Source organism: Callospermophilus lateralis, chromosome 6 (genome assembly GCF_048772815.1).
Source record: "Callospermophilus lateralis isolate mCalLat2 chromosome 6, mCalLat2.hap1, whole genome shotgun sequence".
Lineage (NCBI taxonomy): Eukaryota > Metazoa > Chordata > Mammalia > Rodentia > Sciuridae > Callospermophilus > Callospermophilus lateralis.
This window is the reverse complement of record NC_135310.1, coordinates 25,800,688-25,823,713: the sequence shown is the minus strand read 5'-3', so window position 1 is coordinate 25,823,713 and position 23,026 is coordinate 25,800,688. Positions and strand designations below refer to the sequence as shown.

The window sequence follows — 23,026 nt, the reverse complement described above, 5'->3', positions numbered from 1 at the left end:
GTGAACCTGTTTCTCCAAAACCTCAGCACAGCATTTATTTATTTATTTGGTTTTTTGTTTATTTAGATACTAGGGATTGAACCCAGGGGCACTTAACCACTGAGTCATATCCTCAACACACACAAACTTTTTTTTTTGAGACAGGGTCTCACTAAGTTGATTAGGGCCTCCCTAAATTTCTGAGACTGACTTTGAATTTGTTATCCTCCTGCCTTAGACTCCTGAGCTGCTGAGATTATAGATGTGCACTCCTGTACCTAGCATTAATTTGTGTGTCAGAGTTTTAATTTTTGTTTTCATGATGGCTCATGAAGTTGAACATCTTATCATGTGCTTTTTTACTACATGCATATCATCTTTGGTGAAAATTTTAAGTTTCTGCCCCCACCCCCTTTTTTTACATCATTGGGTTACTAGTCCTCTGTCAGGTATTTGTTTTGCACATATTTTCTCCCAGTCTTTAGCTTGTCTTTTTGTCTTCATAACAAAGTATTGCACAAACAAAAAGGTGGTAATTTGGGTGACATCTATCTTTTTCTATTTTTTTTATTCTTTTTTGTATTGTGCTTTGGAACATCAAGACTATTATTTTTCTTACTTAGTTCATTTTATTTTGTCTATGTTCTCCCAAGAATGTTTTTAAGTGAGACTATTTAGTTCTTTCATTATCATTATTTTTAAGTTACCATTTTGGGATTTTGGGTGACAATGTTATGCTGGTTTCTTAAATATTCTTGAGAAGAGCACATCTTTTTTAACTTAAGTTGGGTTAAGAAGTCATCAATAAAGCAAAACTCTTGTAATCTTTGGGAAGTTTAATGTATTTCTTAAATTCTATTGAAAAAAATCTGCTTGAGCTAATGTTGATATATTAAGTTTTCTAGAATATCTTCTATTTCTGCCATACTTTCAAATTGCTGAAAATTAAAAGCTGAACTTCCCTTCACTCACAACTGACCACTCATTAATTTTTCATCTCAGTTTTTCTGGTATACCCTCATCTTACACTTGCACTGTTGTATCTTCCTAGCTTCTGCTTCAAACAGGTGATTCCTGTTGCCTCAAATGTTTAATGAAAGAACTCAAGTAAATGACGTAGTGTACTCTAACCATGTAGAACTTCTGTGACACAATTTCTGCATATTACAAATTTCTGCATATTACAAATTAATGTAATAGATAATACATTAGGAAAACATTTTCAGTAACAGGACAAAGGATCAGTATCTCTAATATATAAAACACAAATATATATATTTTTAAAACTGAGATTCCCATTAATTACTGAATAAAAAAACCATGTACATACAAATCATGAAAAAGTAAATAGTAACTATTAACATTCAGCTTAGTAATAAGTGTGAATTAAAATGGTAAAGTTTTACCTGAGTGCCAATCAATGTTGTAAAGCCTGTATTGACATAGCAGTGTTGATTGATAGAAAGTTTTTGAAGGTCTTTGGGTAAAATAAAAATATCTATAATGAAGTATTCTGGTTTTAGGAAATTCATCTTTAGGAAATAATCACAAATATACTAAGAAACTTTTGCAGACTTCCTGAGTAGTTATTTATACATTTGTGATATCACATATATAAATATACACATAAATGTTATACATATATAAATGTTATATAAATGTTAATATATATAAAAATGTTATTGTGGAAATGGTTACTTTAATCGTGTAAAAATTACAAAGCATTTTTTTTCTGTAAGGGGAAAGTTATATGAAAATGTAGGGTACACAATTCTATATACACAATGATCTGATATGTATTTTTGTATGTGTGTACTTAGGGGAATGTTGTGGCTTTTAGGTTCAGAGATGGTGATTTTTAAGTTTTCTGTTTTCTTTTAAGGAGGCATATTTCAGACCATAAAAATAAGATAAAGCTTTATGAAAAGCAAAAAATGTTTTTAAAGCCACCTGTTAGGAGCTCCATATGTCAGTCAGAAAAAAAATGTGTCCTCAGTGGCCCCTTATGATTTGAATTCGAATAATAGTTTGTAGTTTTAATCAATTTCATTCCACTCTTGGTACCTTACTTTCTCTTGTTTCCAAGACTTGAACATTATTTTTTCTACTTCCACACCTCTTCCTTTTCCCACCACACAAACTCCATTTTTATCTTTAAAGTACTACTAGCCTGAAGTCATTTTTCCTGGGAGGCCTTCATTTAAACCCCTAGTTTTCAGGTACATATTTGCTTTGTCTTTTCTGTCTTATGTGGCTTTACCTTAGTTGTGTTTTTATTTGTCTTCTCTTCTAAACTCTATACTTATGGAAGCCAACTTGCTCCCTTGCTGCTTTGAAAGAATAGGAATTCCAGAAATATTTGCTAAAAGGACCTGGATTTTATTGCAATAGTGGTCCCTGGAGGGAACAATAACCATATTGTTGTCACCAAAACAAGAAGCCAGGCAACTGACATGCAGCTGTTGGCATTTGTAACAATAATGATTTTCTTCAAGATAACCTCATTTGGTCTTTGCTGTGATTCTGGTCCTTTTGTAACTAAGTAATAGACTCAGGAACTTATTGTCAGATGTCAAAAGAGAAATGGCTGAATAAAAAATTGTCAGTAGCCTATAATGAGAGGACAAGTTGTTGAATAAGCAGCAGAGTGATTGAGGGGAAAGGGGATAGTTAAACTGGGAGGACAAAAAGACAGTGAAAAAGTGGAGACTGGAAATGAAGGACAGACTTTCTGTTAACACTATATCTTTGAATTGCATCTCCCTTCCCTTTAATAAAGCAGAAAAATTTTTTTTGCATCTAGTAACAGCAGACACTGTATGATAAACATTTTGATACTGCCAAGTTTAATCCTGTAGGTAAAGCTAAAGCCAGAAAGATCTTTCTTTCCCTTTTTAAGTTTGTTATAACTAAAAGTATAAAGTTTCACGCTTGTTTTTTTGAAGTTTCCTCTAGGGGGTGACATTGTAAAATCAATAGACTTTCAGTGAAGGAATATAAACGTTCCTGAGAGATTTCACTTGCTTATATGATCAAAGGGAAAATTAAATATTTAGGAAGTTGTTAGTTCATCTGCTTATTTTATTTCAGAGATGATACAGGACATATAGAAAAATTTAACTTAGTATAAGTAAAAGCTAAATAATACTGGATTTCTTTGTTATTAGATGGTAATCTACATAGAGATTAGCCATTAATAATCTATTTCCTATTGTTATTTTGATCACACAGAAATTGGATTTTTAAAAGTCAGACAAGCTTAACTAGTAAATAAAAGCAGTTCTTTTATTTCTTTGCTGGTTTCAGAATCTGAATGATAAATTGGAGACCATAGTTCTTTTGCTTAAGTACTTCTTTTTTTTTATTATAGACTACTTCAGGATACTATACTGTGGGAATGACAGGTTAATAACAAAAATTCACAGAAGAGTATACTACCAACTTAATCAGCATTCCGTTCATCATTTGTTTTTATGGGTATACATACAAATACTAATTTTATTTTGTAACAGTAGTCATTTTAATACTCTTTTCTTGAATAAAATAAATCATTTTATATCTCTTAAGAAAAAAAAAACAACATGAGCTTGAAGGAATAGGGGTCTATGGAGTCAAATAACACATCTTGAGCTTTCGTTTCTTTCTTTAGTACCCAGGCAAATGTAAACATCTTTGATAAGGATTTTTTTTAAATATTAATTACATTTGCTTTTCAAAGTGTAACTTTATGTCCTTTTTTGAGCAGCATAGGATTCTCTATAATAGGTTCAATAACCATGTTTGTTTAGTTCCTGCTTTTGCTCAAATTCATCACAGATGGATCATATTTACCCTCCCATCCCACTGTGCTTTAACAGGGCTTCTCAGTTTTGTTTTTTGTGTGTTTTTGTTTTTAACCTCAATTTATTATTGTTTATCTTTGGAAACACTGTTAGCATCTTGAAGGGCGAATTCTTGTCAGGATTGCCCAGCACATTTCAGTATATCACTGTTTTAAATGGTCCCCCCTGACATTGCATTAACAGATTACAAAATTAAAAAATAAGTAAGCCGCCACTTTTCTGGCTTCCCCAAAAAGCAGTGTTACTTTTGCCTCCCTTGAAAACCATTGGTCTAAATAATATGTACTTACAATAGAAAATTTGTAATGCATAGAAAAAAATAAAGGAAGCACATAGCTTCATACTTAAAATCATCACCATTAGCATTTTGCCACATTCCATTCAGTTTTCTTTAGTGAGCATCATTTTCTTGAACTAAAATATAAAATTATATGCATTACCATCTGTTCTATAACTTCGGGTACCACCTACTCTCCTAAGGCCTCAGTTCTTTCAAGAAAAAAAAATCAGCCAATTAATGATTGGGTCAGTAAGATTTCTATCAGATTAGTATCTTCTTAATCTGTAATGATCACAAGTTGATTAAACAGTCACCATATGAAGAGAACTAGACTTTTTAATGTGTTAGTCCAGTGTATTAGACTTTACCTAAAGGCAATGTTGACACTGTAAAAAGTAGACATATAAAGGTATCTTAACTGTTTTTTATAATAATTAAAATTGAGAAATCTAAATGCCAGTATGGGCAAGTTCAGGTACATTATTGTACATTAATATAATAGAATATTATGTAACTAGGTAAATGATATGGAGCTATATTTATTACAGAAGATGTCTACAACATAGTATACAAAAGCATGGTGCAGAAAACATTTTTCATCTCTAGGAATTTCCATTTGAGTTCCTTTGTGTTATGTTCCATTTCTCCATTTATTCAATTTCTTTAAATATTTTCATAACATATTTCCTGCTATTGACTTACATCTGATATTTCCATTATTTTGATACTGTTTGATATGTTGATTGTTGGTTTATTTCTTCTTGTTATGGGTCACATTTTCTTATGGGTCACAAACTTAAATATGTGGTTATATATAATTTTATGTGCATGTATAAAGAAAAATGACTCTGGTGCCAAACTCAACCTAACACTTGTTTGCTGTGTGCCCTTGGGCAAATACACCTCACTTTGTGGAGATTTGCTTTCTTTGATAATAAACTCAAAATAATAGATCAGGGTCATAATTTTTTTATATAACTCTTAATTTTATTTACTTATTTCAGTGCTATATCATCAACTCCTTATTTTTTATTTTGAAATATGGTCTTGCTAAGTTGCCCAGGCTTCCCTCTAAACTTTCAGTCTTCCTGCCTCAGCCTCCTTTCCAAGTTGCTGGGTATAATATATAATATTATCATGGTATAATATATAACCTCACATATAAGGTAATTACTTTTTTTTCACCTCTCCTGTCATTTTCTGTGGTTGTCTTATTATGTACATACACATATGCTATATAGCCTCTAATAGATTTTTTTTTCTTTTTAAATATACATTCCAATTAAAGATGCTTATAAAATGAGAAAATAATTTTTTAAAACTTGACCACATGAATACAATTTTCATCTCTTTTTATTCTTTTGTGTAGATCCAAGTTTTAAATCTGATGTCTTTTTGTTCCCTTGAAGATCTTTATCATTTATTTTGCAGGTTTGCTGTCATTTAATTCTTTTAGCTTTTGTTGTTTGAAAAATAAGCTTTCTTTCCCATCTTCATTTTTGAAAAATATAAAATTTTTTCAGCGGTTTTTTGTTTTTGTTTTTGTTTTTTTGACACTCTTCTCCCTTCTTTAGGAATTCAGTTACATGGATAATCCAAAAACAAGGTCTTTGAGCCTTGTAGATTTTTTTTTTTAAACAATCATTTTTCTCCCTGTTTTATTTTAGGTTAGTTTCTAATGCCATGTTCTGAAGTTCACTAATCATTTCCTTTTTGGTATCTATAATATTAATCATAGCCAGTTAGTTTTTCATGTCAGGTATTATATTTTTTATCCCTAGGAATTTCCATTTGAGTTCCTTTGTGTTATGTTCCATTTCTCCTTTTAACTCAGTTTCTTTAAATATTTTTCATAGTATATTTCCTAGTACTGACTTATATCTGCTATTTCCATTATTTTGATATTGTTTGATCTGTTCATTGTTTTGTTATGGGTCACATTTTCTTAATCTGTTGGCATACTTAGTGATTTTTGTTGTTGTTGTTGAATGCAGGACATGGTAAATTTAAGTTCATTAATATCTGACATTTGTGGTCTTACTTTAAATGGGTTTGATCTGACCAAGTTATTTGCAGTTCATTTTAATCCTTTTGTGCCTTTGTTGTTGTTTCTTTTTGTTTTTGTTTTTAGCTTTGAGGCAAGTATAAAATAGCCTTTGCTCCACGGACAGGTAAACCATACTATTAAGGTATGGATGTTGGAGTCTACTGAACACCCAGGGCAAACATCTGGGTCTACTCTCATTGGAACTTAAATGTTCTGTAGCTCTTGTTTGTTCTGCTGGCCTTTTGGAGTTTTCCCGTACACATGAACATAGTAGCATTCAGCTAATCACTCTTCACAACTCTGCTGCCTTTCAACATATAACTGCCTCAGTCTCCTTGAATTCAGATTTCTCAATTCAACTGGAGGACACAGTCTTCTTGGAATTCTCCTCTTTGACCCTTAATTTGGAATGTGCCTCCAGGCACAGTGCAGGGCTAGTCAATGATGTCACCACTTCTGTTCTTTTCTCCAGCTCTGATGATCTGCTGTCTTTTTTCTGTTTTCTGAAAACTTGTTTCCTATATTTTGTGCAGGTATATAAAATGGAATGATAAGTTGTTGTTTCATCATTACCAGAGGTAGACTCTGTGGTCTCATTTTAATCACATATAGTCAGTGCCTGCTCTGTATTGGCACAGTGCTAACATTCAGGATCAAAGTGAATGTCTGCTTATTTTATAGAAAATAAAAAACCTGTATATTACTTTTTCATAACTTTTTTTTAATTTTAGAAGGTCTGAAGTAATTGTTAACTTCATATTGTTATATTATAACATGTGCTCCAAAAATATTTATTTAATGGATAAGGAAATACCCTTTAGTACATACCCATTCATGCTTCCTTCCTTTTTTTTTTTTTTTTTTAATGTCAAATTGTATACAAGGGGGTGTTTTTGTTATTTTACTTTGGAAAATAGTAAGGTATACCTACATAAAAATTTTGTAATTTAATATTTGACTTAGAAGTCCCTTCACAAACAATAACACTAATCATGTAGCAGGTATTTTCAATATACTTAGAATAGTATCTTCAGTTCTACTTTTAGGAATGAAATTTTGCTTCAAAATATCAATAAATATCCTATTTGAGTGCCACATTTCTTTAACCTAAGAAACTTCACTCTTCACATTTGCTTTGATATATCTTTTTGTGCTTATATCATGTGTTTTATTTTTGTCAAGGATAAGCAAACTTTTAGAATATTTATGTTCAGGCTCCATGGAACTTTGAATTACATATACCTTTAGGATTAATAAATGTTTCCTAAATGCCTCACATTAAACTAACATCAGGTTAGAAGTATTTAATCCTTTTGCAAACATGCCTCATAACTTAACATTGAATGATATTTATTCATAAAAAATAAACATTTCTGTTATGAAATAAATCAGATTATTTTCTTATAGATGATTTTAACTACACATTTATTTGTTCTGCTTTGGTAGGTATTTTCCATGGTAAACATTAATTTTTCATATTGCTGTTGCTGAAATGAATTATAGAGTTCCGTATTAAAGTAATCATTTTTCCATCCCTATGGCAAAAAATATTTTAGTATACTTACGAATTTTAATAAGTAGATCTAAGATCTTCTCACTTTTGTTTATATTAGAAAATACAGCTTGTGATAATTTTCTGTACTTAAGAATTGTAAATCACTGAAGTTATTATGAAACTATGCCAAACCAATTTTTGTCCTAAGGCATTCTGAGAGGATCCAGTTTTTCAATTAAGAATGTTACTATATAATAATGTCCTTATTATTTGCTAAGACTAAATATATATATATATATATATATATATATATATTTACACACACACACATATATACATACACACACATATGCATATATATATTCATGCAAGTCCCATAAACTGTCTTATCATTTACACTTAATTTCAGGTGCATTAGGTTAACTCTAAAGGATAAGAGTTCAATGATCAAGGTGGGTATGGTGAAATGGAACCAACTTGATCTTTTTTTCAGAGAAGATATATGTATGCACATTTTACCCAGATGTAAAATATTATGGAGATTTCTCAAAAAACTAGAAATGGAACCACCATCTGACCCAGCTGTCCCACTCCTCAGCATATATCCAAAAGATCTAAAATCAGTGCACTCCAGGGATTCAGTCACATCAGTATTTGTAGCAGCACACTTCACTGTAGCCAAGCTGTGGAACCAACCTAGGTGCCCTTCAGCAGATGAATGGATAAAATAATTTGGTGAATATATACAATAGTATATTACTCAATCATAAAGAAGGATGATGAAATTGTGGCATTTTCTGGTAAGTGGCTGGAACTGGAGACAATCATGTTAAGTGAAATAAGCCAGACTTAGAAAGCCAAAGATCAAATGGTTTCTCTGATATGCAGAAGCTAGTATAAAATAGGGGGATGGAGAGAGAAGGAAGGAAGGATTCCATCAAAATAGAAGATTGGTGGACTAGGTGAAGGGAACGAAGGGAAAGGGAGCGGGAAGAACAGTGGAATGGTTATATTTTTAATGATGCTATCTTCTATCAGTTTTTGCTATTTAGATGCAGGCATAGAGGAAAAAGATAAATGGTATTATATACAAGTATACTTTTGCCAGAGGGATGTAATAAAAAGTTTTAGAGGTAGAGGAGATAGGACAATAACATTGTTGAAAAGTATATTATAAAATTAAGTCTGGTTTCACAAAATAGTGAAGGGAATAGAGAGGAGCCAGCTGACTGGAAGCCTGTAGTAATGTGCAAAGTTAAATTTTGGAAGAAAAGGAGATTGCATTCAGAGAGTGGGTGATTATTTTGGCACTACAGCGTTTTGAAATGTTAATTTAATTGTGGGATGGTCAGAGTGTAATTTAGAGTACATAAAATTATTGGGGTCAGTAAGAATTAAGAACATGTTGCTGGGGTTACATTAGAATTAGATTTGCTTGCTTATTGCAAAAAACTAATGTTAATAATGGCTAAGTAAAATAAGGATTGAATCCCTTTTTTAAAAGAAAGGCTTATAGTGGCAGTGCCATTGTACCATCTCCCTGAAGCTCATTCTAGTTTCAAAGTTACTAACTAGCACAGTTGTAATTTTTAGGGTTACATGTAGACTAAGATGAATGCTAAAACCTAGTCATCTCACATATTCATTCTCGGCAGTAAGGAGGAGAAAAGAGAGAGACGATCAGTAAGATCTTTCCTCTGATGTCATTTTTTCTTTTAAGGAGACTTTCCATAAGTTGTATGATGTTAGTCTTACTTACATGGCCTTAGTTTGCTTTGAAGAATACTAGGGAATCTACTCTTGACTAAGTACATTATAATCCTTGATGATAGAGGTATCTTTTAGAAAGGAAGATGGGAAGAATCAAGTGAAATGGTTACTGTCTTTACCATGGTATTGAGTATCTATGTAACAACAAAGTTTTCAAGATGATGAAGGGACAAGAAAAGACCCCAAAGTTCATGGGCGATTACAAGAGTAACATGTTTAGATGGCAGAGGGTGGCATGAGCCCAAGACCGGAGTGTTGAGAAGACATTGAGAAAATATTGAAATTTAAATAGCAGTAGATTTAAGTATGTGAAGAGGAAAACATGCCAATCTTAAGAGGAATGTGAGAGAATTTTTTTTTAAATCCCTCACTACTCAAAAGAACTGAAATTATAAGTGATTTCTTCATGTGACATCAGGTTTTAGTTAAGTCAGAGAAAGAGATCTGAGAAGATGTAAAGGGGTATGCTGATTAAGCAGTAGTTATCCAGGGACCTGAAATAGGGGGAATAAGGGCGTAGGGAGGAAACTGTCCTAGTTGGGGCAAGAAAATATCTCATCATAATTAAGAGAATTAGTCATGCAGTAGGGCCATGATCCTCAACCTTTTGATTGATCACCTGCCCATATATATATTTTTAAATGAACCTAAATCTCTTTTGTGTATATTATTTGTAAATTATATTGATGTACTAATATATATCATGAGATATGTAAAAATATAAAATTTAGAAGAATGAAATAAAAGTACCCAGTCAAAAATGGTAATGTTTTCTTTGTACACTCCAGGCAGTTGTTTTCTGAATCCTGGGATATGTGAGTCTCAAAGATCTTAGCTTCAGTGTAACTGAGGGTACTGGCTCTGTTAAGAAAATATGAGCAATGTGCATGCAACCTGGCATTCTAATCCCTATTCTCTACTGGAAGTCGCCTTCTTAAAAATAAGAGCAAGGACCCTATTAGCCTTCAGGAATTTGGGCAGTACAGTAAGGCATAGTAAGATTAAATTTAGGGAAAGAAAAATTATATTATCATTTATAGATGTTATTATGGAAGAAGATGACATGATATGGGATGATAGCAAAAATCAAATAGCCAAAAAGCATTACAGAAGAAACCATAAACCACTGTAGAAAAGATTAGCATATTAAGTGATTTTGAAACAGATACCAGTAACTTGGGAAATACAAGTTAGACTAGAGTTAAATTGAAAAGACTAAACCATAGAAAAAAACAGAAATGTCATATAACTGATTATTTAATTCTCTGGAGATAAAAGAACTTTCCAGACTTAGATTTGTTGGGGTTGGAGGATTGTCACAAATAGTAGTTTGGGCTACATAAGCATTATAAGGTACTTTATTTAAAAATAACATTCAAAAATTAAAAGACTGGACATAGTATTTACAGCCAATATTTTTATTATTTAAAGAGCTCATATGATACACTTTTAAAAGAAAAGAAACATAGCACAAACTCTGAAAGGACAAGGACAGCACACAGAAAAGAAGTGGTTAGGGAGTTCTGATAGTTTTAAGTAAAACAGCATGCTTTAGTCAGGCACAAGACTCGAATAACTCAAAAGAAATATGAGTGGTTTTGGAAGCATTTTTTTCATGGCATTATGTTTTATTCTTACTTGCATCCCTTGAGTATTTTTATGTAATTTTTTTATTTATATATCACAGAAGAATGCATTACAATTCTTATTACATATAAAGAGTACAATTTTTCATATCTCTGGTTGTATACATAGTATATTCACACCAATTCATGTCTTCATACCTGTACTTGGATCGTAATGATCATCACATTCCACTTCATTAACTACCCCATGCCCCCTCTCTTCCCATCCAACCCCTCTGCCCTATCTAAAGTTTGTCTATTACTCCCATGCTCCCACTCCCTGTGAATCAGCCTTGGAAGCATTTTTAATAGGGATTGAGGCAACTGATTAAAATCTAGCATAGTTAAATGGGAAAAAGGCCTAGATATTTGGTTGATAATGTGAATGGTTAAAAGAGAAATGAAAAGGAGAATTTAAGTCAGATGTGTGATCAAAGCAATGGATATTTAAGCTATTCAACATTTTTTTTCTTTTTCTTTTTTTTGCCTTTCAAATTAGTATCTGTACATCAAAGTGGTCACTTTTGCTGGCTAGTATACAATAAAAGCACCATGCCTTTACTCTGTTATGGGAGTATCAAATGTGTATGGCATTTTTAAAATATTTTTTTAGTTGTTGATAGACCTTTTATTATTTTTATTTATATGTGGTGCTGAAAATCAAACTTGGTGCTTCACACATGCCATGCAAGTGTATTACCGCTGAGCCCCAGCCCCAGCCCATGTATGGCATTTTGAACCTCCATTTTTTCCTTCCGAAACTGGATTTAATCCTTAGTTTTGGTATGAGGAAATAAATACATTAGTAAATTTCAAGCTGTCTAACATGAGAGGTCTAAAAGTCTTAGACATTAAAAAGTATAAAATTAGGGCCTGGGGTTGTGGTTCAGTGGTAGAGCACTCACCTAGTATGTGTGAGACAATGGATTCGATCCTCAGCACCACATAAATTAAATGAAATAAAGATATTGTGTCTATCTACAACTAAAAAAAAAATTGTGTAAGTACAAAATCAGATAATATCATTAAAATTAATAGCGGGTACAGTAAATCACTATGGTGAATATATTAATACATTTTCAAAGAGGAGTTTATCAGGTAGACATAATTGAATTGTAAATCCTAGGAGTAACTAACATATTCCATTATGATGCTATAGTAAAGCAAATGGTGATAAGCTACTGGACTAAAAGCAGGATGAACAATTGGGTCCTATTTCATGAAAACATAATGGATGATAAAAGTGACATTTTTATCAGTGGGGCAGAATGCACTTTATTTCATTTATGTTTGTATCTATCCAGAAAATGTTTATTCAGAGCCAAGCGTTAGCCTAGATGCCAGGGATACATCAGCAACAAGATAGGATAAAATCCTCGTTATCATGAAGTTTGAATTGTGGTTAGATAAATACTAAGCATTATTAAATATAAGATGATTTTGTCTTTAGGTGAAAAGCAGGGAGGGAAGATAGTTTCACAAAGATTCCAGTGAAGGGGAAGGAATTTATATTTCTACTTCATAACCTGTAAGGAATTTTGCTACAAATCATTTTGTTAAAAAGAAAACCAATCTGAGTCAGCACCATTGTGCACACTTGTAATTCCAGTGGCTTGGGAGGCTGAGGCAGGAGGATCACAAGTTCAAGGTCAGCTTCAGAAATTTAACAAGGCCCTAAGCAACCTATCAAGACCCAGTCTCAAAATAAAAAAATATAAAGGTCTGGGGATGTGATTCAGTGGTTAAGTGGTCAATCCCTGGTACCAAAAAAAAAAAGAAAAGAAAAGAAAAGAAAAGAAAAAGAAGAGAAAACCAATTTAGCAAAAGTTTTATTTTTTTTATTTTTTTTATTTCTGTATCCACAAAGGAGAATATAGAGCTATCCCATAAACATCTAATACCTTTTTAGAATTCAGGAAAATGCAAACTTAAAGAGTGAACTACTATTTTCAGTCTTCTGATTGACAAGAATTTTTAGGTTTAATTTGTGAGTTGAGAGAAAAATGGGTGCTTGCATATATTATAGATACGAATGCACTTATATCTATATGCACCCTGATATGTGTGCCTTTTTTCATTTTGGGAATGTCTAAAATTTAGACATATAAAAGACAATCCCAAAATGAAAAAAGGCACACATACCAGGACCTGAGAATTGCACCTAGCTCAGGAAACTCTTGTGTGTATATACAAAGAGATATGGTATCACAGCATCATTTATAACAATGAAAAACATAATTTATAAAAAATGAAAATTTGAAAACTACATAAATGTGCTTTAGTTTGAATGATACATGTATACTGTGGAAACTAGTGCTTACATGGATCGCTAGGGGATATAGTTGAATTTATATTAGAGGAAATGACAGACCCTGAATGTATATACCAGTGATAAGAGTAATTACACCAAAACTGTTCACAGCTCTTGTCACTGAGAATGCTGTTAAAATTATAATGTTTGTCACAAAGGTCTTTAGTCTTATCTCAAGTGTTTTTATTCTTTTTTAAAGAGAAGGTTTATTTAAAGAGATACTACATAAAAATAACTAAAAAAGTTCTTACTATCTCTGTTCAGAAAGTCTGAGTGTTCTTGTACATATGGTTGTTCTGAATGTCTTGACTTGCTAATTAAATTGTAGATTGTTTTGACAAGTTAACCTACCTAGTCATTTCTTGGTTTTGTTTGTTTTGAAGCATAATCCAAAATATAATTCCTTGCTTAGTGAAAATGTGCTATCATTATGGACCTCCTTTTACTATTTGGATGATACTTTTGTATCCTTCATATTTATAAATAAAATTCATAGTAAATGAGAATTTTATTTTAGTTATTAGGCAAAACTTTGTGTCATTTAAAAGGAAGTTTAAAATCAACTTATTGTTCTTTCCTTTGTAGGTCGTTTATATGCTATGCAAACTGGAATGAAGATTGATAGTAAAACTCCTGAATGTCGTAAATTTTTATCAAAGTTAATGGATCAATTAGAAGCCGTAAGTTAAACACAGATAATTTATTATCAGAATGAGTTTTAAATGCCATTTTATTTTGTGTGTTTGTGTACTCGTGTGTATATATTGGTCATTTTTGTTCTTTCCCTTAGCAACATTCGGCAGTATCGTTATACCTGAGGAAAAAAATGACACACCATTTTTGTACTTACATCGTACTCTAAGAGGAATTGTTGAGTATAAATTAGGTTGAACTGTCTATTTATATAGATTATATCTTTTTCCCCATTTTTGTAGATCACTTTTGGCTCATCATCTGTTGAGTGTCAAACCCTTTCTAACCTTCCCTCACATAGTCCTGTGGATGATTGTTTTGGAAGGCCTTAAATAGCTCTTATCATGATGAAGTAGGCTATTTTCTTTAGTGGAAGATGAAAAAGGAAATGACACCAGTTACTTATCTTCTCTTCCTCCCCTTCTGAGTGTCAGGGCATGCTACTCTTAGGGTTTAGCATCATTCCCTCCTAGCAGGAATGTGGGGGTGACTAATAAGTCACATTCTTGAACATTTTATAACTTCACGGGTCACTGTAGAGTTGACTATTGAGGACAAATCAAATGGGTTGGATTGAATGTCAGTGCATAAAACATGCAGTGCCAGGCATAGTAGTTTCATTTCATAATCAGGCTACCCTGTGATTTTTTGTGGCCAGCTGTCCCGGCGTTTGCTTTTAACAAAGTTAAGGGCTAGTCCATATCGATGCATTTTCTCCTAGGCTATTACACTGATAGCTGTGGCTTATTTTCTATTGTCTAAATTTTTAAAACTTCCATAATCTAATTCTAAGTTGGTCATCTTATTTAGAGTTAGATTTTTTTACACATTGTGCTCTAAGAAATACTGCTTTTAGACATAATGCTTCTTCTAGTCTTCTTTTTTATATTTGATAGAAGAAATTTAAATGAGAATAAATTAAGATTTTTAATTATATATTTTTGGGGAATAATTTTCTAATCTCACTATTAGGGTAACTTATAGTATATGGGATAATATTGTTGAAATATTTTTCTGATGCTTCATAAGAATGCTTGCATATATTATCTGATTGTTCTTGGTTATTTTTTGTCTTTAGAACTAAATTATACTATTATGTTATCATAAGTATATTTCTTCATAGTTGTATAAAAATTGGATTTTGTTTTAAATACATTGGACTAAGAGACAACCACTTTCTGTAAGATTTCATTATTATATTTTATTGAAATGAATATAAAATAATTTACTTTAAATGATTATTAGTTTCGTGTGCACTTAAGCAGAGACTTAAAAATTCAGAACTATGAGCTATGTATCTGATTTTGTTTTAGCTTAAGAAACAGTTGGGTGATAATGAAGCTGTTACTCAAGAAATAGTTGGTTGTGCTCATTTGGAGAATTATGCTTTGAAAATGTTTTTGTATGCAGACAATGAAGATCGTGCTGGGCGATTTCACAAGTAAGTCAAGAAAGAAGAAACTAAAATTTACTTTATAAGTTTATTTATTGCCTGATATGAATTATCTTGTTTTCATTTGAAACTTTAATGATTTAGGGTTTTTTTGTTTGTTTGTTTGTTTGTTTTGTTTTAAATTATAGACCTTCAGGATGACTTGGGGTTATAAATATGGGGCTTTCTTTTTAGAGAAATGGCTAAAAAAGGGCATGCTTTGCTGTTTTTTGTTTCCCCCCCCCCCCCAGGTAAATTTACTCTAATTAGCCATTAGCCATTCTTAACATTTAGGAAAATCTAAGAGTATGTTTTCACCAAAATCACAGCCTAACCCAGTAATGTTGATTTTTAAAGTGTTCCTCCCAATTCAAATGATTTGTCATTATTATAATTTAATAATTAAATGTACAGAAGTGCATTATGATATGGTATGGATTCAGATAGTACTCTAATTACATTTTATAAAATCAAAACCATACTATGAAACCTTGTTTTAGTATTTTTGTAAGTGTTGTTACTTTCTTCTAATAACATTAATATAGGAGTTCCATTGTGTTCTTGAAATCTGATTTTATTTAAACATTAGTTTCAAAGTGGTTTTATAAACCTTGCAATTTTTCTTCTTCAAGCTAGGTGGCTAATCTTACATTGTAATTTTTTTCATTTAAACTAGACTCTCTTTTTTCTTCTAGGAACATGATCAAGTCCTTCTATACTGCAAGCCTTTTAATAGATGTCATAACCATATTTGGAGAACTCACTGATGAAGTGAGTGTATATTCTTTATTGTCTTATTAGTTGAAGATGAGTAATGTTGCCATTTATCAATTTTATTATTTTATGATTTATTTAAAGCAATGTATCCTTCAGAAATATAATGGAAACAAAACATAATTTAAAAAATTTTTATTAGCCACTGTTTAAAAGTGAAAATTATTTTTAATAGTATATTTTATTTTTTGTACTAAGTTCTTTAAATCCAGCATGTATTTTACTCTTCACCATATGTATAGCAGCTTTATTAGCCAGCTACAAGTTTAGAATTTGATTTTATTAAGTGTTCAAATGTTATTAATCCTGTATAGTATTAAATTTCTACGCTGTTGTCTGATAAAATTAACAGAGGTAAGTCTTTAGGACATTTTTTCCATTTCATTTCTAGTCAGAAGTATTATTGCTCATGAAGTACATATGGAACTTGATACTTTAAAAGCTACTTTATATCCATTTTATTAATTTGTTTCTCATAATGATTCTAAGATAAGCGAAGTACATAATTATTTTATACATGCCCACATAGAGGCTACGTGACAAAAGTCATTGATTTGAATTCAGTTTTGTTTTCACGGTAACAGGCTTTACAATTGGCATGAAAATTTTGTTTTGTGAAAGGAAAGATATTTATCTGGAAAGAGATAAAGAGAGCTACATACTCGACTGATGCAGTCATGATATATGGTGGTTTAAATACTACAAAGAGCATCGTGTTCCATGATACGATTTTTTAAAAATAATTTGCAACTCTTAGTAAAGTTCCAATCAAAAAGTACTGTCTATCTGTGAGATATATGCATTTTTTTTTAAAAAAAAGATTGTATATGAAAACTGCAAAAGTTCTTTTTATTTGTACATAAAATGTAGCTTAGATGATTAGAAGTAGGGACTTTGCCAGCTTAAAAGGACAGTGAAGGAGAATAGTGAGAAAAGTAAGTTATAAGCCAGATTAGACTGATAATAGAAGGCCTGCAATCTTTGATTAGTGTAGTGTTGTAGTAAAGAACTGTACTTTGGGGTTGTTTATATGATAGGAATCTGTAGAAGGAGAGAACTGCAAGCCATTTGGCAAAAGAAGAATAATTTGATGAATTCTGTACACCTTAATTACAAAGTAGAGAGTCATACACATTGGATTGTTTTGATTGGAGAAAATAATATGTTCAGACTATGATTTCAAAATTTGAAGCATAGGTGACATCAAAAAGAAATCACTCTTGGAAATAAATAGGCAAGAAATGGCAAAGTAGAGAGAACAGTTCAAGTTATGAAAGTCAGGTTGGATTATTTTAAAAGAGAGGAGAACATGTTCAACTAGATATCTTGGTAAACATCTGTATTTAAAATACAAGAGGAGAAAGTAAAGTTATAAATACTAGAAATGTTCAGATAATATGAAAAAACAAGATAAAGAAAACAAAATTTTTTGAAATCTCAAGTAACAGGTTTTTCTCATTTAAAGGATACCTAAACACTTTCACACGCATAAAGCCTATGATTTTTCTGCATTTCAGAAGAAACATCTAATTTCATGTACCCTTGACGACAGTTTCCCTAGTTGTTTGAATATTGTATCTAAGGCAAAGACTTCAAATGAGGCCACTGAGAAGTCTTCCCAAGAAGTTCAGGATTTTGAGGCAGAATTTGCATTATACTACCAATAAGGTAGCATAAAACATTTTCCCAAAGTGTTGACACTCTTCCCACTTAGGTAGCTCACTACCTAAGCACTTCCTGTGCCCTGCACTTGCACTAAAACAAAATAAGAAATAGCATCTTTATTGTTGAATAAGGGACTCTAGATACCTGGAGGGGTCTGGAATGGTACAGGAAAAAAAAAAAAAGAAAGAAACAGAGGAAGAGAAAGAGAGAAAGAAAGAAAATTAAACAATTTAAGGCCAAAGTTGAAAGGGAAGCCCGTATTGTCACCTGATTGTTCTGAGGTTTATTCTTAGGCCTTCTTGTAAATTCCACATTTTTAAGTTAGAAAATATATGAGTACACAGTTAACAGGTAATTATGTAGCTGTTTTCATAACCATTATGCTATAGTGATCTTATCCTTACATGATTAAGGATTTTCTACTATGAATGAAGATTAACTAAATGTATAAAGTCAACCTACAAAGAAAGTGTGCCAGTAAGACTGGCCATATGCCATCAGCATAATCCTGAAACCAATTAGTTTGATCATCCTTGTTTCAAATTTGTTTTCTCTTAATTTTATTCCATTTTGTTGTTGCTGTTGTTATTGTTCCATTGTTTTTCGTTTCTAGAAATGGAGTTTTCATAATGATTACTGAGATTAACTTTTAAAAAAAATAATGGCCTAAAATGCCACTAATTTTAAATGATGCTCTGTTTCAGTAGAATAGGGAGAAATACACTCTAGCTGTGATTTTTTTTATCCTACAAATATGGATAAACAGAGCAATCAGTGGCATTAGCCCTTTCTCATAGTTCCTTTGTGTAAATGTAAGACTTGTATATACTGGTGATATAAGTATAAGGTACCTAAAATAAGACACAAACTATTGTAAAATTTCTTATTTCAAAAACTAATAAAAAGCTTAGTTGTATAAACTGGTTACTTAAAGCATTTAGCAGTTTTAACTCATTCCCTCCTTTCCACTTCCACTTTAGTTTCATCCTGTACTTTGAAAAAACTAGCAGAGACAAAGACAGGAAACAGAAAAGTGGGAAAAGAATGAGTTGAGGATTTCAGGTAGGCAGATTTTATTTTAAATATATAATCTTTAGATGTACTTCAGGACTCTATAACTAGTGTATTCATTTATAAGGGAAAAGCAGTGGTGGTACTGAACTGCATCATGTTCCAGAGATTTTCAGCACAGTCAAAACTCTCTTCAAAATTGTTCCTTCCCTTGCTCCTCAAAATATGCTGTTTGAGAAACACTAAAATAGCATCAGAAAATGGGGAGAAGAGCTTTATAATTGTTTTTGTTATTGTATTTTTAAATTATATTTCCAGGGTTGGGGCTGTGACTCTGTGGGAGAGCACTTGCCTAGTTAACAATAGGCCCTGGGTTCAGTCTTCCAATTGTCTCTTATTGGCCCTAAAAATTATGCTAAAAAGAAAAGAGACTCTGGTTGTCAGAGCCAGGCTTCACTGAACTCCAGAACAAGAAGTCATCTTACCTCTCTGGATTTAATTACTCTCCTGTAAAGCAGAAAGCTTAGATAAGACAATCACTGCAGTCATTTCAACTGTACCAAGTTATGATTATGTATGCAGGCACATGAGAAGTAATGGGAAAAGGAGAATAAATAAATAAATAAAGAAGATGAAAAAGCAGACCAAAAAATGAAAAGGCAGAGAGAAACTAAAAGTTTTTAATTAGGAGCTAGGGTGGGAGGTAAAAAATTGACTAGTGATAAGTAGAACCTGAAAAATATGACAGCAAGGAAGAAAGTTCTGGGAAGAAGGAGGATGTCAGGTCTCATAGCAACAATACTAGGAGGTTCAAAATACCAATATAACACAAAATATAAAAATAATAGGAGGTAATAAGCATAGAAGAAGCAACCCGAACACCTGAAGCCTTTTGTAGGATATTTGTAGCATAATGTTTGTGAGTCTTCCAGTTAGGTTTTTAATTGAAATTTCAGCACTTTGCATAAAAGTCACTGGATCACAAGCTGAAATAGTGTAATTTACCTAGTTTATTTATCTTCCTATTTTGAGCTCTGTTTCTTCACAGTCCGTTCTCTTCTGTCATTGTTTTATTAAAGAATGTTCAGGGACTTTTGTTTCCTGGCACTGCAAGTCTAGGCTGTCCTGCTAGATTTCCAGGCTTTCTATCATAGTTTTCTGTACCTGACTTATACTACTTACCTGTCCTAATTTTTATTTGTCGGACTTGTCTGCTCACCATCCTGTCAGTTTTCATTTGGAAAATGCATTTTTAGCCTGCTTTGCCTACGTTTTACGTTCTCTTCAAGTCTTAACTAGCCTGAGTATGAATTTGTCCATTTTCTCAATTCTTTACCCTTTATTTAGAGTTACTTATATTACATTGTAACTATACTGACTTTTTTTATATTATAATTCAGAATGTCTCACTTTCTTCTTTTCCTTCTGAAACATTAAGTATAAATTTATACACTGAGTAAAATATCAGATTAAAGAAGTGACTGATTACTTGATGTTTCAAACATTGCTATAGTCAGCCTTTTATTTTTCTATCTGTAGATCAAAATATTTAGACTTTTGTACACAGAATTTCTTTCCTAATTCTCCTCAAAATTAATAAATCTCATTTACTCACCAAATTTTTCTTGGTCCATTTCCTGGTATTTTTTTTTCCTCTTCATATTATTACTCATACAAAACTAAATAAGTGTATATTTTCCTTAGTCTTCAACTCATTTGTTGTTAGTTTTTAAAGTATAATTGATCTGCCCCTATTTCTTTCTCAACTCTCTTACCTCTGTTTTAAATATATACATTTAACTTATATCATTTCTTTTTCAGCATTTTAATTAAATTTCTTGCTATATAAACCTTTAGTATTCCTGTGGCTCTCTTTGAGTCAGTGTCCCAATTTGAGGAATAGAAACACCAGAGTATATATTACTTTTTTAAAAACATTTTATATCTTAGAGCAAGGGATCTTCAAAATACAATTGTTTTTCTTCTATAATGGTATTTTATGTAATCTGCATCAGTATTGTTCATGGGCTTCCTTTTATTATATTTTAGATTTATCTCACTACCAACAATATTTGAGGAATGGGTAACATTTTACCTTTTTACTATCATAATCTTAGGTTAAAGTTTCATACTGCTTATTTAGAAAAAATATGAAATTGCAGGTAAAAGATAATATTGTCCTTATTTGTTGTTTCTATTAATTTGGGAGGATCAGATTAATGAAATATATTTTTGTACCTTCACAGAGCTTATATTCTAATGTAGAGAAGTAAAATAACTATGATGCTACTTGGTTGACTAATGAAGTGAAAGGAAGGGACCATGTGCAGCACCTGCCATTTGCCTGGCACTGTACTGACACATTTCACATACATCATGTTCCACCTTTCACATCTCTGAATTATACTGAGAAAATGGAGGGTCATGAAAATATGAGTACTATGTCCCAGGTACTATAGTCCAGAATAATGTTCCTCAAACACTCTATGATAAAATTTACAAATAAGACTTTTTTAAATTTTTACTTTTTAATTCCCAATCCTTTTCAGAGTGATTGTTTTTATAAAATGTAAAGAATAAATGGATTATTAGAAAAATTAAAATTTAGAAAGACAGAAAATATGAGCCTAATTTGCTGTGAATTTTTTAAATACAGTCTCTGTGTTACAGGTTAAGTATCCATTATTCAAAATGCTTAGGACCTGAAGTTTTTTAGATTTCCAAGATTTTGGCATTTTGGAATAACTGCATAGACTTTACCATTTGAGTATGCTAATATGATATTCTGAAATGTTCCAGAATCTAAAATTATTTTGGCTTGTAACCTGAGTCTGAACCATATTTTTACTATATAATAAGGAATAATTAATATAATAAAGAGTAATAACCCTGTTTAATAATGTTCTTGTAAAATGTATTTAGAGATATCAACAAATAGATGAGAATTTCAACAGAAACTACCCTAATCAATCTTATGTATTTATTCTATATTTAAATGAACTTATGCAGAAATACCTAAGCATTATGTATCATTGCCACTATATTTGGAAATCTAAAATGCACATTTGGAGTTCCACAAAAGATGCAGTATAAGGAAAATGAAAAGGAAAAGATACTTTAATAAAGACCATAGATTTTCCAGATTGTATGGAAAATCAGTTACAGTCTCCAAAAGTTCAGTACATACTAGATAAGATAAACATAAAGAAAATCACACCTATACCAATAAAAGCAGAGGGATTTAAAAAAGCAGGGAGGACTTTTTAAAAAAGGGAGGGGAAAGAAAATTAATTAATTAATTACTTTTAAAAGAAAAAATTTACACCTATGAGCATCTTAGTCAAACCAAGGAAAGTCTTGAAAAAAGTAGAGAGCAGAAGATAATAATGAACTTTTTAAAGTGGCGACAGAAAAAATAAAGGCCTATAAACTCAAGATTCTATCTATAGCAGTGATATACTTCAAAAAATGAAGATTAAAGTAAACATTGATTTATTGATAACAGATGAGTACTAAACATGTAAACAACAGCTATAAGTTTTTCAGGCAGAAGAAAAATTATACCAAATGAAAACTTCAGTTTACAGGAAGGAATGAATATTAGGCATGGTGATGTGTGGAAATGTAAAAAAAACTATATACTTTCTTTATTTCTTTAAAAGATATATAACTATGTAAAAATTTTATAACTCTACATTTTATATATGTTTATTTGTATGTGTGTGCATGTCTTTGTGTGTGTGCATGTGTGTATGCGTGTGTGTGTGTGTGTGTGTGTGTGTGTATGTAAATAGAATCGTTAAACCCAGAAGAAGGGAAAGAAAGGGAAACAAAAACAAATGGAATCAATACAAAACAACTAGTCAGGCCTAAATACAACTATGTTAATATGTGCTATAAGTGCAAATGAACTAACACTTCATTATAAAAGTAGAAAATTTCAGTCTGGATGAAAGCAGCAAGCCTTAACTATATGCTGTTTACAAGAAACAAGTACAGAGACAAGCATTTTGAAAATGAGAACATGGGAAAGACATCAAATACAGATTCTAGGTAAACAAAATCACAAGTGACAATATTAGGTAAAGTAAATTTTAAGATG

At 31.5% G+C, this 23,026-nt stretch overlaps 1 protein-coding gene across 1 annotated transcript in view; it reads left to right on the top strand.

The window, feature by feature from the left end:
* Vta1 (vesicle trafficking 1) overlaps positions 1–23,026 on the top strand; it is a 67,322-nt gene that overhangs the window by 7,695 nt on the left and 36,601 nt on the right. The window contains exons 2-4 of the mRNA XM_076858194.2: positions 13,935–14,029; positions 15,356–15,483; positions 16,170–16,245. Of these exons, the coding sequence (XP_076714309.1) occupies positions 13,935–14,029; positions 15,356–15,483; positions 16,170–16,245 (299 nt within the window). The remainder of the gene's footprint in view (positions 1–13,934; positions 14,030–15,355; positions 15,484–16,169; positions 16,246–23,026) is intronic.